The sequence below is a fragment of the Dendropsophus ebraccatus genome, chromosome 15, assembly GCF_027789765.1.
Source record: "Dendropsophus ebraccatus isolate aDenEbr1 chromosome 15, aDenEbr1.pat, whole genome shotgun sequence".
NCBI classification, from domain to species: Eukaryota; Metazoa; Chordata; class Amphibia; order Anura; family Hylidae; genus Dendropsophus; species Dendropsophus ebraccatus.
In genome coordinates this window covers 49,524,556-49,537,149 of record NC_091468.1, presented here as the reverse complement: position 1 = coordinate 49,537,149, position 12,594 = coordinate 49,524,556, and the positions used below count along the sequence as shown (strand labels likewise).

General features: G+C 44.1%; 1 protein-coding gene across 4 annotated transcripts in view; it reads right to left on the bottom strand.

Moving 5' to 3' along the window:
- The window catches only part of ANKEF1 (ankyrin repeat and EF-hand domain containing 1), a 55,891-nt gene that overhangs the window by 10,311 nt on the left and 32,986 nt on the right, over positions 1-12,594 (bottom strand). For all 4 annotated transcript variants that reach the window (XM_069954947.1, XM_069954945.1, XM_069954944.1 and 1 more), the window contains 2 exons: positions 11,900-12,023; positions 3,805-4,627 (listed from right to left, as the gene is read on the bottom strand). In XM_069954947.1, the coding sequence (XP_069811048.1) occupies positions 3,805-4,627; positions 11,900-12,023 (947 nt within the window). The remainder of the gene's footprint in view (positions 1-3,804; positions 4,628-11,899; positions 12,024-12,594) is intronic.

Below are 12,594 nucleotides of genomic sequence, written 5' to 3'. Positions count from 1 at the left end.
GGAGGAGGGACGGAGGGGTGGTACAAAGATAGGGCACATATATTGTAGGCCACGGCCGTTTGACACAGGGCTGCAAGTTTAAAAGTTGTTTTTTAGGAACTGCATCACCTCCCGAATGGACTCCAGGACAGATCTTGGATTAAAAACAGCTATCCGAAGGTACAAGTGGTTTGGGAAAGTCAAATTGTGGGTACAGATTTGCCTTAAAAGTAGCCTATTATGTATATATACAGAATATAAGATCAAGGACCTATTACTAAAAAGTTGTGTAAGCATAAACATGAGCTTGTGTGCTAAATGTATTCATACAAGTCATGGAAGCCTGAGGAGACTGCTGCAGAACCTCTTTATTGAAGACAAGATTCTTCCACTGTGCAGTATGATTTTTGCCAGTAGATGGGACCCCAGAACTGTAGCTGCTCGTAGGTAATCTAGTATTAACACAGCCCATATTCGCTTACCAAGGTCCTTGGTTTTAAAATCTGTGTTGCCCTTCTGGAGATGTGGTCCAAAAACATTGTATGCAAATTAGCTCCCCGATGAGGCCGCTTCATCAGTCTTCATGATGATTGAGCCGTGAAGTCATTCCCAGCTCAAACTATCATAAATATTAATACAGCTGTGTGATCAGAGGGCGACTACTGTGCTGTACTGGGGGTGCTGAGATGGCCTCTGGTGCACTCATTTATATATTAGGGTTCTGGCCCATATATCTAGAACAGAGACACTGATTTTAAAAAAACGAGGACATTGTGGAAATCACCGTCACTGTGCCAATTTGTATGGTTAGTATGGACTACGTCACTGCTAGATTTCTTTTAACAATCTTTTCAAACCCCCAGGAGAAATAAGCAGTATTTATGGACCACCGCCCATCTCTGTATGACACCAGAATGTAATATACAATTATATACATTCTTCATATAATATTTATACAATTATATACTATCTTCATATAATGCAGGCACGTTAATCTGCGGCCCACGGTGCCAATATTTTTAGCCCGCAGAGGAAATCAGACAGCTGTCCAGACTGCTCATATTATAAACTTCTGCAGGGCGCACCTGGCACAGGCAGCGTATGTGATGTCACTGCGTTGCCTGTATTGGCACATGGCACCGCCTAATATTACAACTCACTTGTGGCCTAGAAGTAGGTTGTAACAGAAGGCAGTGCCTTGTACTGGCACAGGCAGTGCAGTGGCATAATCACCCGCGCTGCCTGCGCCAGCTGCATCCTGGGGGCAGACAGCTGGTGGGGTAATTAACAACTGTATGGGGCACTACTGGGGGAGACTGATTATTATATGGAGCCCTATTGAGGGGGGCTGATTACTATATGGGGTACTATTGATGGGGGCTGATTACTATATGGGGCACTATTGAGGGGGGCTGACTACTACTGTATATGAGGGACTATTGGGGGTAAATATTATATATGGGGCACTATTGAGGGGGCTGAGTACTATATGGGGCACTATTGTGGGGGTAATGGTTACTATATGGGGTACTATTGAGGGGGGCTGACTACTATATGGGGCACTACTGAGAAAGGCTGAGCACGATATGGGGCACTATTGTGGGGGTAATGGTTACTATATGGGGTACTATTGAGGGGGGCTGACTACTATATGGGGCACTACTGAGAGAGGCTGAGCACGATATGGGGCACTATTGTGGGGGTAATGGTTACTATATGGGGTACTATTGAGGGGGGCTGACTATTTGGGGCACTACTGAGAGAGGCTGAGCACTATATGGGGCACTATTGTGGAGGGCTAAGCACTATATGGGGCACTATTGAGGAGAGCTGACTATTGTATGGGGCACTACTGAGGGGCACTGACTACTATTATAGGATTAACTACTGTGTGGGGGAAAAATGGGGTAACTATAGTGTGAGGTCAACTATTTTAATTTTGTATATGGGAGGTGTTATAAAAGTGCAGTGCCTAAGGTGAACTATACATATGACTCGGAGGCATGTTTTGTGGACAGCCCGGTCCGTGCATCAGGGGAAGTACATGCAGCAGTGACGTGGATGCTTCCCTGACAGTGTCAAGACTTTTTTTTTTTCTTCTGACCCCCTGTGTATTTGAGTTTGACACCTCGGATGTGCAATTAAATGTGCAATTTATAACAATTATAATGATAACTGACTTGATAAGAAAACTAGATTAACACTATATTGAAGAAGAACCTGTGCATACCGGTCTATGGATCAATGAGCATCCCCTACGTATAGTAATTGCTAGAAGGATCAGGGCAGCAGACTGCAGAGACCTTGGGGAAAGTCTCTCAGAGAACAATGATAGGAAGCATTGCTGAGCAGTCTGTCCACACTGCAGCTAGCAGGGAGGTGTGGTTCTGCAGATGGAGGATGCTTCCTACAGACACAGCAGCACTAACCCTGCACCCTCTACTGGTATCATGGAGAATATGCTTCATCTTGCACTGTATATTATATATGCTTCATTTATACTATACTATATACTGATACACTCTATGTATTGACAAATATTGATAAACTGGTATAAATCGGGTTGTGCCTAGTGATAATAATGACATACATTATATATTAGGCAACAATATCAAAAACCAGTAAACAAAGTAGTTCTCAGAAAGCACAGCACATGGGATGGGGCATATTTCTATGTTAAAGGGGCTTATTATTTTGTGGGACCAATTGAACTTTGTCACAATATACATCATTTTAGCATATAATATACTGTAAAACAAACTATATTTGTGGTGTGAAATTTGAAAAAAAAAAAGTAAATTTGTAATCCCCCCCCCCCCCTGGCATTAGCTGGCTGGTATGGAGAGGCGGAGGAGCAGTGCAAGCCTAGGGCGCAGACACTCTAGGCCACGACAATTTGACACAGGGATGCAAGTTTTAAAGTTGATTTTCAGGACAATAACTGCATCACTTGCCAAATTGACCCCAGGACAGATCTTGGATTAAAAGCAGCTATCCGAAGGTACAAGTGGTTTGGGGGGAGGCAGATTGTGGGTACAGAATCGCTTTAAGTAAAAGGAGAAGTCCGGGGAAATTTTTTATTAAAGTATTGTATGGCCCCCCAAAAGTTATACAAATCCCCAATATACATTTATAACGGGAAATGCTTATAAAGTGCTTTTTTCCCTGCACTTACTACTGCATCAAGGCTTCACTTCCTGGATAACATGGTGATGTCACTTCCTGGATAACATGGTGATGTCACTTCCTGGATAACATGGTGATGTCACGACCCGACTCCCAGAGCTGTGTGGGCTGTGGCTGCTGGAGAGGATGATGGCAGGGGGATGCTCAGTGTCCCTCCAGTGCCCTGTGTCCCTCAGTGTCCCCTCTGCCATCATCCTCTCTAGCAGCCACAGACCGCACAGCTCTGGGAGTCGGGTCGTGACATCACCATGTTATCCAGGAAGTGAAGCCTTGATATAGTAGTAAGTGCAGGGAAAAAAGCACTTTATAAGCATTCCCCGTAATAAGTGTATATTGGTGATTTGTATATCTTTTGGGGGGCAATACAATACCTTAATAAAATATTTGGCCAGACTTCTCCTTTAATATAAATAGCTAAAGTCTGCAGCAATAAATCTGCAGGGTAAAATCTACAGCAGGTTAAGTACATGTGAACCCACCCTTATAATTCTAGAAAACCCCTTTAAGACATACTCCTTAACAACCTCATTTACAAGATAGGATTTATGAATAAACACCTTTTCCCGATTCTATTTTTGTGGACTGCTGCATTTCATATAGTGTTTATTTTCAATAGTTTAGAAAACACAGATCTCCTACCCTTTCTCTAGAAGGAATCGGACAGCCCCCATATTCCCGTAAGCACACGCAGCTATCAGAGGTGTTTTATAAAAGATGTCTTTCACATCCACGGATACACCTTCTTCAAAGGCCCTCTTCAAGGACTCAAGGTCTCCGGCTTTGGTGGCAAAGTTTATATGAGTATACTCTTTTTCTTGGTCATCCACATACCAGCCGGTATCATCTGTTAGCGGGTTATAAGGTGGGTGGTCACTATCAAATCGGTTAACATCAGAAACATTATGGCAAGCTTTAATCATGAATTCGGGTGGCCCACCATCTTCCCTGCGTGAGATTAGGTGACTTGGCATTGTGCATATTGGCATCAGTAGTGTTCGCTTCCCTTTTTTCCCTTTCTTGCCTTTCTTTCCTTTCTTCTTTTTTGCCCCGTAGGAGGATAGAAGGAAAGCTTTTTGGAGGTACTTTGACCCTTTCAAAAATTCCTCAGGACTGATGTTTCCTCCTCTACCTTTCTCATGAAGCTGAACCACGGTCTCCATTTGCTCTGTGGTCACCGGAGCTCCTTTCTCTTTAAGGACTTCAAGAAAATCAGCCTTGGTGACGGTACCTTCTCCTTTATCCAACAAGGCAAAAGATTCTCGGAGGGCCGCTTGGTGCTCAAAAGACCAGTCGTGTAATGTAAGGGCCCAGGGTGGGTTGGGATTTTTTGCACTTGGCTTGGAATATTTTTTAAAAAGACGCATTGCTTTGCCTATTTCCTTCATAGCAGCCTTGAAACCACCTTCTTTGGCAATGGCTTTAGGAGTCAGGGTTTTTATATTTTTCCAGGTAGGATCACAACCTGTAAAAAAATAAAAAATACAATTACCAATCTATATGCAAAGTTTCAATAATACATCTCAATAACACTAAACGCATAAACTCTGTAGATCAGTGCTTCTTAATTCCATTCCTCCTGGCCGGGTATGGTCGGCGCATACGGTGGGGAAGCTCAAAAACGTCTGCATCCCCACCGTATGCGGCAACCACTATAAAAAAAAAAACGATTCCACTCATCTGTCACCCGTTCCCGGCAGCCGTGCCTCTCCTGCCATGTTTCCAGCGCAGGAAATTTGATAAAGACACTGCCTGCGCGGGAGGTCCCCAAAGCTCTCTAGGCAGCCGAGCATCTCAATGGAGAAGCTCGGCTGCCGGGAGAGCTTGTGGAGAATGACAGAGGCTTCGGAGACTTCTGACGCCTCTGTCATTCTCTCAAAGCTCTCCCGGGAGCCGAGCGTCTTCGAGCTTCTCTCATGTGACACTTAGCTGCCAGGAGAACTTTGGGGACCTCCGGCGCAGGCTGTGTGCATCACAATACTAGGGACGAGCGAACCGTCGGACTTTTGGTCCGACAGCATCTTCACTCAATTACTATGCCTGCGAACCCGGGTGCATAGTTGCGATCCCGGGAATCTGCGGGCAGGATCTTCAAGGGAATTCAAGATACATTCCCTGGATTTCCAGGGAATGTATCTTAAATTCCCTGGAAGATCCCGGCCGCAGATTCCCGGGAGCTCAGCTATGCACCCGGGATCGCAGGCATCGCACTGGAGTGAGCGGCTTTCGGACCGAAAGTCCGAAAGTTCCACTCATCTTTACACACTACCTGCGCTGGAACATGACTGGAGATGTGCGGCTGCCAGGAACAGGTGACAGGTGAGTTGATTGTTGTTGTTTTTTTTCCAACTTCAGTTAATCCCTGCCTGACCGCAGCAGGGATCCAGCTAGTAAACCCTGATACGGTCAGGGGTCGTCTTATACGCGAGAAAATATGGTATATCACCTGTGAAATACTAAGGAACGTCTCAAAACATGATCTGTTGGTGGGCTATGAGGACTGGAATTAAGATTCACCTAGCACACTCTCCTAGAGAGGTCCCCTGTGGTGTCTTCCAGTCCTCCACTAAGCGCTTTATTCTCTAGTTCCAAGATGGAATTTTCAATTATTATGAAGGATCGTTTGTTAAAATTATCAACGTTCATCAACTTTAATGTAAGGTGTAAGGTACTTCAGAGAAGAGGGCCACGTGCATGTTGGTCACATCTCTTATAGATGTCTATATGATCCCCTACTGCAGCCACATATAGGGAAGGTAGGTTTTTACCAACCTTACTTATTGTGTGACTATATAAATAAAACTAAACCAACATGATGGTGACAGGGCTATAAAAAAAATTTAAAATAATAAAAAAAAACATCAAAAGAGAAGAGAGGATGATGGATGGATGATGACCAATAAACACTACTCTTAACAGCCTCAGACAGCGTTCTACAGGTATAAGGAAGGGTAAAGAGGTTAGGGTACGGTACATACAGTCCAGACCAGGACAACAAAGGTCCAATGTGGAAGGAAAATTTGTTTGCCAATGTGTTAATTTTAGGAATAAATGGTGATAGCAATGGGCATCCCAATTGATGGCTCTCCAGAAAATTCCTCCTCAATGTGCCTGCCATATTTTTATGGCACTTCTTTTGTGTCATTTTGCTCATGCATTTCTCCTAGCATTTCGGTCCTAAAGAAAAGTAAAATTTCACAGCAGCGAGTTTTCATTCCTTCATCTTCAGCACTGCATTCATTAGCCGGTTTGGTGCACTGGGGACGGGACTACGGCGTTCTGATCCACCCTGCCTGCTGCTCACCGGGGTGACATCACTGCAGAGCGCCAGATATATTCAGGAGAGGGGGGGGGGGCACTGATGCGCTAAGGATGGTAGTCTCGCCCCCCGTGCACCAAACTGCCTAATTTGCATATTTTGATTGCACAAAAAATTGCAATTTGCATAAGTCAAGATTTAGCAAAAACTGCGCTGAGGATGAAAGTAAGAAAATTTCCTTCATTCTCAGCATCCCTGGCCCTATGGGAACATAACAGTAGTCTTCTAATCTGTTGGAAGTTTCCCTTTAAATGTTGGTTTGACAAGCATCAGCATTTAGTCCAATGTAACTTTAAGTTCCTACAGCCGGTATGACTAATTATAATATGTTACTGATGTATAAATAATTAATATGAAACGTTTTATTGGACTGATCAGAATTCATCTAATTTAGTTATCATGTAAGTATATGATGAATGTTCCCCTATCTATTATGCATAGAAGATATTAGAAGGTAAAGTTTCCAATATCTTGCATAAAAGTTTTTTTTATGTGAAATATTTAATTAATATGGTATTTACCTGCTCAGTACATCAAAGTTTAAATGGTTTTGTAGCTTTAATAAATGAATGCAAAACAAAGCGTATACCTGTCCATGACGCATCGTACGTAACTATACACTGACCATGTCATTTTCTTTTCTGAGACCGACACTTTGAGGTCATGAATATGATATGATTTGTGGCTAGGTTCACATGTTGGTGCAGCATATTGGTAATGCTTGTAATATTGCAGGACAATATAAATGCCAGGACACAAGGGGGGAGATTTATCAAACATGGTGTAAAGTGAAACTGGCTCAGTCGCCCCTAGCAACCAATCAGATTCCACCTTTCATTCCTCACAGACTCTTTGGAAAATGAAAGGTGGAATCTGATTGGTTGCTAGGGGCACCATGTTTGATAAATCTCCCCCAAGGTCTCCCAGCAGAACACTGCCTAGACAGTAGAGAATCACACTGCCCAGTGCATAACAGATGGTACCATCTCTTCCCCATGTGGCACTGGCTGTCTGTGTGATGTAAAAGAAAATGTGATTTAGCAGACCAGGCCTTCTTAAAGCAACTCTGTACCCAAAATCTGTCTCCCCCAAACCACTTGTACCGTCAGATAGCTGCTTTTAATCCAAGATCTGTCCTGGGGTCTGGGGGAAGGTGATGCAGTTATTGTCCTAAAAAAACAACTTTTAAACTTGCAGCCCTGTGTAAAACGTCCGTGGCCTAGAGTAACTTTGCACCACCCCTCCGCCCCTTCTCCCCACCCTCTTCATCCTTAGGAATGCCACTGACAGGACTTTTCCTATTCCTTTGCAGTGAAAACTGCACAGGTGCCTTAACGATCCAGCCCATGTGTTGTGTTTACACAGGTGATGAATAGGAGACAATCTGCCTGGAGCATTCCTAATGATGAAGAGGGTGGGGAGGAGGGACAGAGGGGTTGTGCTAGTCTAATGCATACACAATCTAGGCCACGCCAGTTTGACACAGGGCTGCCAGTTTAACCCCTAGTTGACCTAGGGCATACAGGTACGCCCTGGAAGTCTGTGCCCAGACGACCATGGGCGTACCTGTACGCCCTGACCTATGAAGCGCGCTCCGGAGCGGAGCACGCTTCATAGGAGGTGGGGGCCACCTCACTGTTAATGACAGGCTGCAGTGATCGTGCTGCAGCGTGCCATTAACCCCTTAAACGCAGCGATCGTTTAACGCGGCGTTTAAGTGTAAGTGACAGGGGGAGGCCCCGGTCACTTACCGATCGGGACCCCCGATGTGTGACTGTGGGGGTCCCGATCGTTCTAACGGACCGCAGAAGGTCTCTCACCTGCCTCCGTGCGGTCCGATCCGCGATCTGTTCACTGAGCCTGCACAGGCAGGCTCAATGAGCAGATCGCCTATTACACTGATTAATGCTTTAGCTTTGGCTGTCCAGGCATGATGGGAGTTGTAGTTTTGCAACAGCTGGAGAGCCAAACTTCCCTACCCCTGGTCTAAGAGATATGATGGATCTATTGCACGGCTGACATAATTGGATCCTGATGGGGAAAGGAGCCTGGATCTCTAATATAAGTTATGATCAAATATAGTTGCCATACCAGTTCAATACAAGTAGTATAACTAAGAAGATAATTTATTCCTTACAATAAGCAACCACAAGCACCGTAAGCCCCAGAGCGAAAGTAAATTGCAAAGAATTGAGAATTCATACTAAATAATTGTTCTGTTTTGTACGGTAGAATCTAAGCAGTCAAACATCTAGTGTTACATCAGGGATTTAACGCTTGCCTTTTATGTGTGAAAAGAGAAAGATTGGGTCATTGCAAGGACATTTGCCAACATATTGGGAATTTCCCTTAATCATATCTATCAAAAACGACTCCCTTTACAGGTATTATCCTCTAACCAATTATCTATGGAATATCTGGCATTGTAAATCCTCAATGACAATAAATATCTACAAGAAAGAAAACACAAAAACACTTATATAACCTGTTATTGTAAAGTCTATGATATTGGATTAGGAATGTAGGGAGAAAGATAGCATAGCTTGTTATTATAGGACATCACATGCAGCAATGTATACATCAAGGGGTCTGCAACGGTATACATGGCTGATTTTAAAGCGTTCCTGTCAAGTCTTAAATGGTCGGGGTCTGAAATTGTTAGGCAGAGCCAGTAGAGGCGCTCAGTTACGCGAACCCCTACCCTGCTCACTGCGGTCTCCATCTTGCTACAGGTGACAGTCTCCATACATAGAGTCCATCTCTTGCAGCAAGACATAAGTGGCAGAGAGCTGGGGATTAAGCACTTAACAAGTGCTTCTTCTGGCTCTAACAATTGGTTAAAGTGTCACTGTTGTTTAAATGTTTTTTTGCAAAAATCAATAGTACAGGCGATTTTAAAGGAGAAGTCCGGCAAATTTTTTTTATCAAAGTATTGTATTGCCCCCCAAAAGTTATACAAATCACCAATATACACTTATTACGGGAAATGCTCATATAGTGCTTTTTTCCCTGCACTTACTACTGCATCAAGGCTTCACTTCCTGGATAACATGATGATGTCACTTCCTGGATAACATGGTGATGTCACGACCCGACTCCCAGAGCTGTGCGGGCTGTGGCTGCTGGAGAGGATGATGGCAGCGGGATGCTCAGTGTCCCTCCAGTGCCCTGTGTCCCTCAGTGTCCCCCTGCCATCATCCTCTCCAGCAGCCACAGCCCACACAGCTCTGGGAGTCGGGTCGTGACATCACCATGTTATCCAGGAAGTGACATCACCATGTTATCCAGGAAGTGACATCACCATGTTATCCAGGAAGTGAAGCCTTGATGCAGTAGTAAGTGCAGGGAAAAAAGCACTTTATAAGCATTTCCAGTGTATATTGGGGATTTGTATAACTTTTGGGGGGGCAATACAATACTTTCCTAAAAATTTTCGCTGGACTTCTCCTTTCAGAAACTTTGTAATTGGGTTTATTAGCCGAAAAATGCATTTTTATCATGAGAAAACCAAAAAAGAACAACAAAGAGTTAATTTACAGCTACATCGCAGGGCTATCTCCTCTGGGAAAAGGCTTTTTGAATGCAGATAATGGCATACTTGCCTAATAACCCCAATTACAAAGTTTCTTTCTCCTGTACTATTGATTTCTGCAAAAAAATAAAATAAATAAATAAAACAACAGTGACACTTTAAAGTCTGAACACCCGGACCCTAAATGACGAAAATGTTTGACAAATCTCAAGAACATCACAGAAAGTAAAGAGTCCGAACAGCACCAAGGATCCAAGTCCAGTTAGGCCACGTATGTAGAGTGCTGGATGCAGGCTGGTAAGCCCACACACTCCCAATTGTGAGCAAATAGGATTGAACAAGAGAAGGTCCAACAGCATCCGTAGTAGGATATAATCCAAAATTAAAGGGGTTATTCAGGTAACAAAAAACAATATTCTAAAGAATCCGCTTCCCAATAACACCACCATGTCTAATATTACTATTGACTTGGTAACCCAACCCCCCAGGACACATTATCTGCATCATCTCCATGCACCTGTGCTGCTTCCATAGACTGGCATGTGTCCCTGAGCCTAGGTTTCTGTAATATGAAAAGTTATATTTTCATCTCTGCTTGCTGACAGTGAATGCAGGCATATGTACCTGTCTTTGTGTCACAGCTCTGTATACTGTAAGTGTTATGGATGTTCTTAGAGTCTGGATGGAACTAGAATGTTTTCATTTACAGTTAGAAAACAGAGATCTAAACCTACACTACATTCCCCACCACTGGTAAACAGATGCCCATTATGCAGCACATAGCTACACCATGCGTGCGTCAGCTCTGCTACATCATTGGCTAGTATGGAATACATATTGGGGTGATGTGATGCAAAATCAGTGAAAAAAAAAAACAGTCCTGTGTTTACTGTGCAATAGTAATGACAGCAGTGGGCAGGAAAGAAAACTAAGGGGGTGAGTACTAAAATGGACCAATCAGGGAGCAGCTTTTAGAAAAACTTGTAACTCAGGAATGGCAGCAGCTAGAAAGATGGGAGACGGCTCAAAATACTCAGGGGGTCTTGATGAGTAAGACCAGCTAGCATATAGGAGTGGAACCTGTGAAAAACTAAGGGATCCATGCTGTGAGTGGAACCAGTTCTATTAGGGGATCCATGCCACGATCTGCCTCCGCAATAGGACATATCCTATTTTTTTACACCACAGAACATCTGAATAAGCGTTAATGGGCCTTAAAGCGAATGTACAATCAGGTACATTCGCTTTAACATGACCCACGGATAGATCGGCGCTGGCGCAGTAAAGCCGGTACCGCGACCCATTTTTTCATTGATTCTAACAGAGCTGTGTCATAGGGGGGGCTCCAATGCTTCAGCCCCAGCCCGGTACCCGTGGAGAGAACGGCGCTGTACACGGGAACCGGGCCGCGGTTCAAAAAATGGACCTCGGTACCGGCTTCCCTGCATCGGCGCCATTCTATGAATGGGTCATATTAAAGCAAATGTACCTAATAGTACATTCGCTTTAACATCGTCTGTGGTCGCGGACAATTTTTACGAGACGTGTGGATAAGGCCTAATGCCACACAAACTGTGACACTGGGTAAAGGCAGACAGGGACTTGCCTGGTTATGAGGACGAAGGACTCTCAGAGACTTTCTGTAGAGCTACTGATTGATCCTTAACCTTTGAGTGTCTGCTGCAGGCCAAAAGACTGTATACAATTCAATGTATGCAATGTATGCGGCTATGGATTGATTGTTAAACATTAGTAGCGTTAAAAGAAAGTCTGCGTAACCTTAGTCAGTAATGGAACTTATGTTCTTCCGATTTCAGTTCCTTAGTTGGAAGGTTTTAACCTGAAAAAATAAGTGAATTCTAATCGTATTCAGCGCTGCCTAATACCTCTTTGTCCAAGGAACTTGCAGCAATCAACGAATCCACCCTCGGCTGCGAGGTGAAGGGCGGTGTTTCCATCCATTGCAATAATTCCCATGTCTCCTTTGTATGCAGACAGCACCTTCAAGATCTACAAGGTACAGGGAGTCATTTCAGAAACATGATGAGAGCTTTTGATCAATCATCCTCCGATACATATTCATCAGATGTTTTTACTGTGCGAAGGGAATACACGGTTCTGCTTATTGATTTATGATTCTGATGGTCAGATGCCTTACATTTGCAGTCAAAGCAGCTGCTCCTGCCATACTATGTGACATTCAACAAAGGGGGAATCCTGTGCACTTGGGCAGGGGCTACATGGTGTTTTGTGGTCACACTTACTGCAAGTAAGTAGGGTTGTGTTGCACAGGGTCGTTTCTAGCACAAGGCGTGGGGTGCAACTACCATTAAGGTCAATAGCAGTTACGCAAATTCTGTAACTTGCACACTTTAGGAGATGCCCTGCTCACCCTCCACTGCATCTGGGTTAAAGAAGCAAAATGGCGGAATCTGTCAGCATCCCCCGCCCCCATTATTCCACATAGGCTGCAGGCTCTTTAGGCCTCTCAATCCCCTGCTCTGACACCATATCATTGTGCCTGCCTGGGAATCCTGTCCCTGCAGCAGGAAGTGAAGGAGACTGGCTCCATGCATCATGG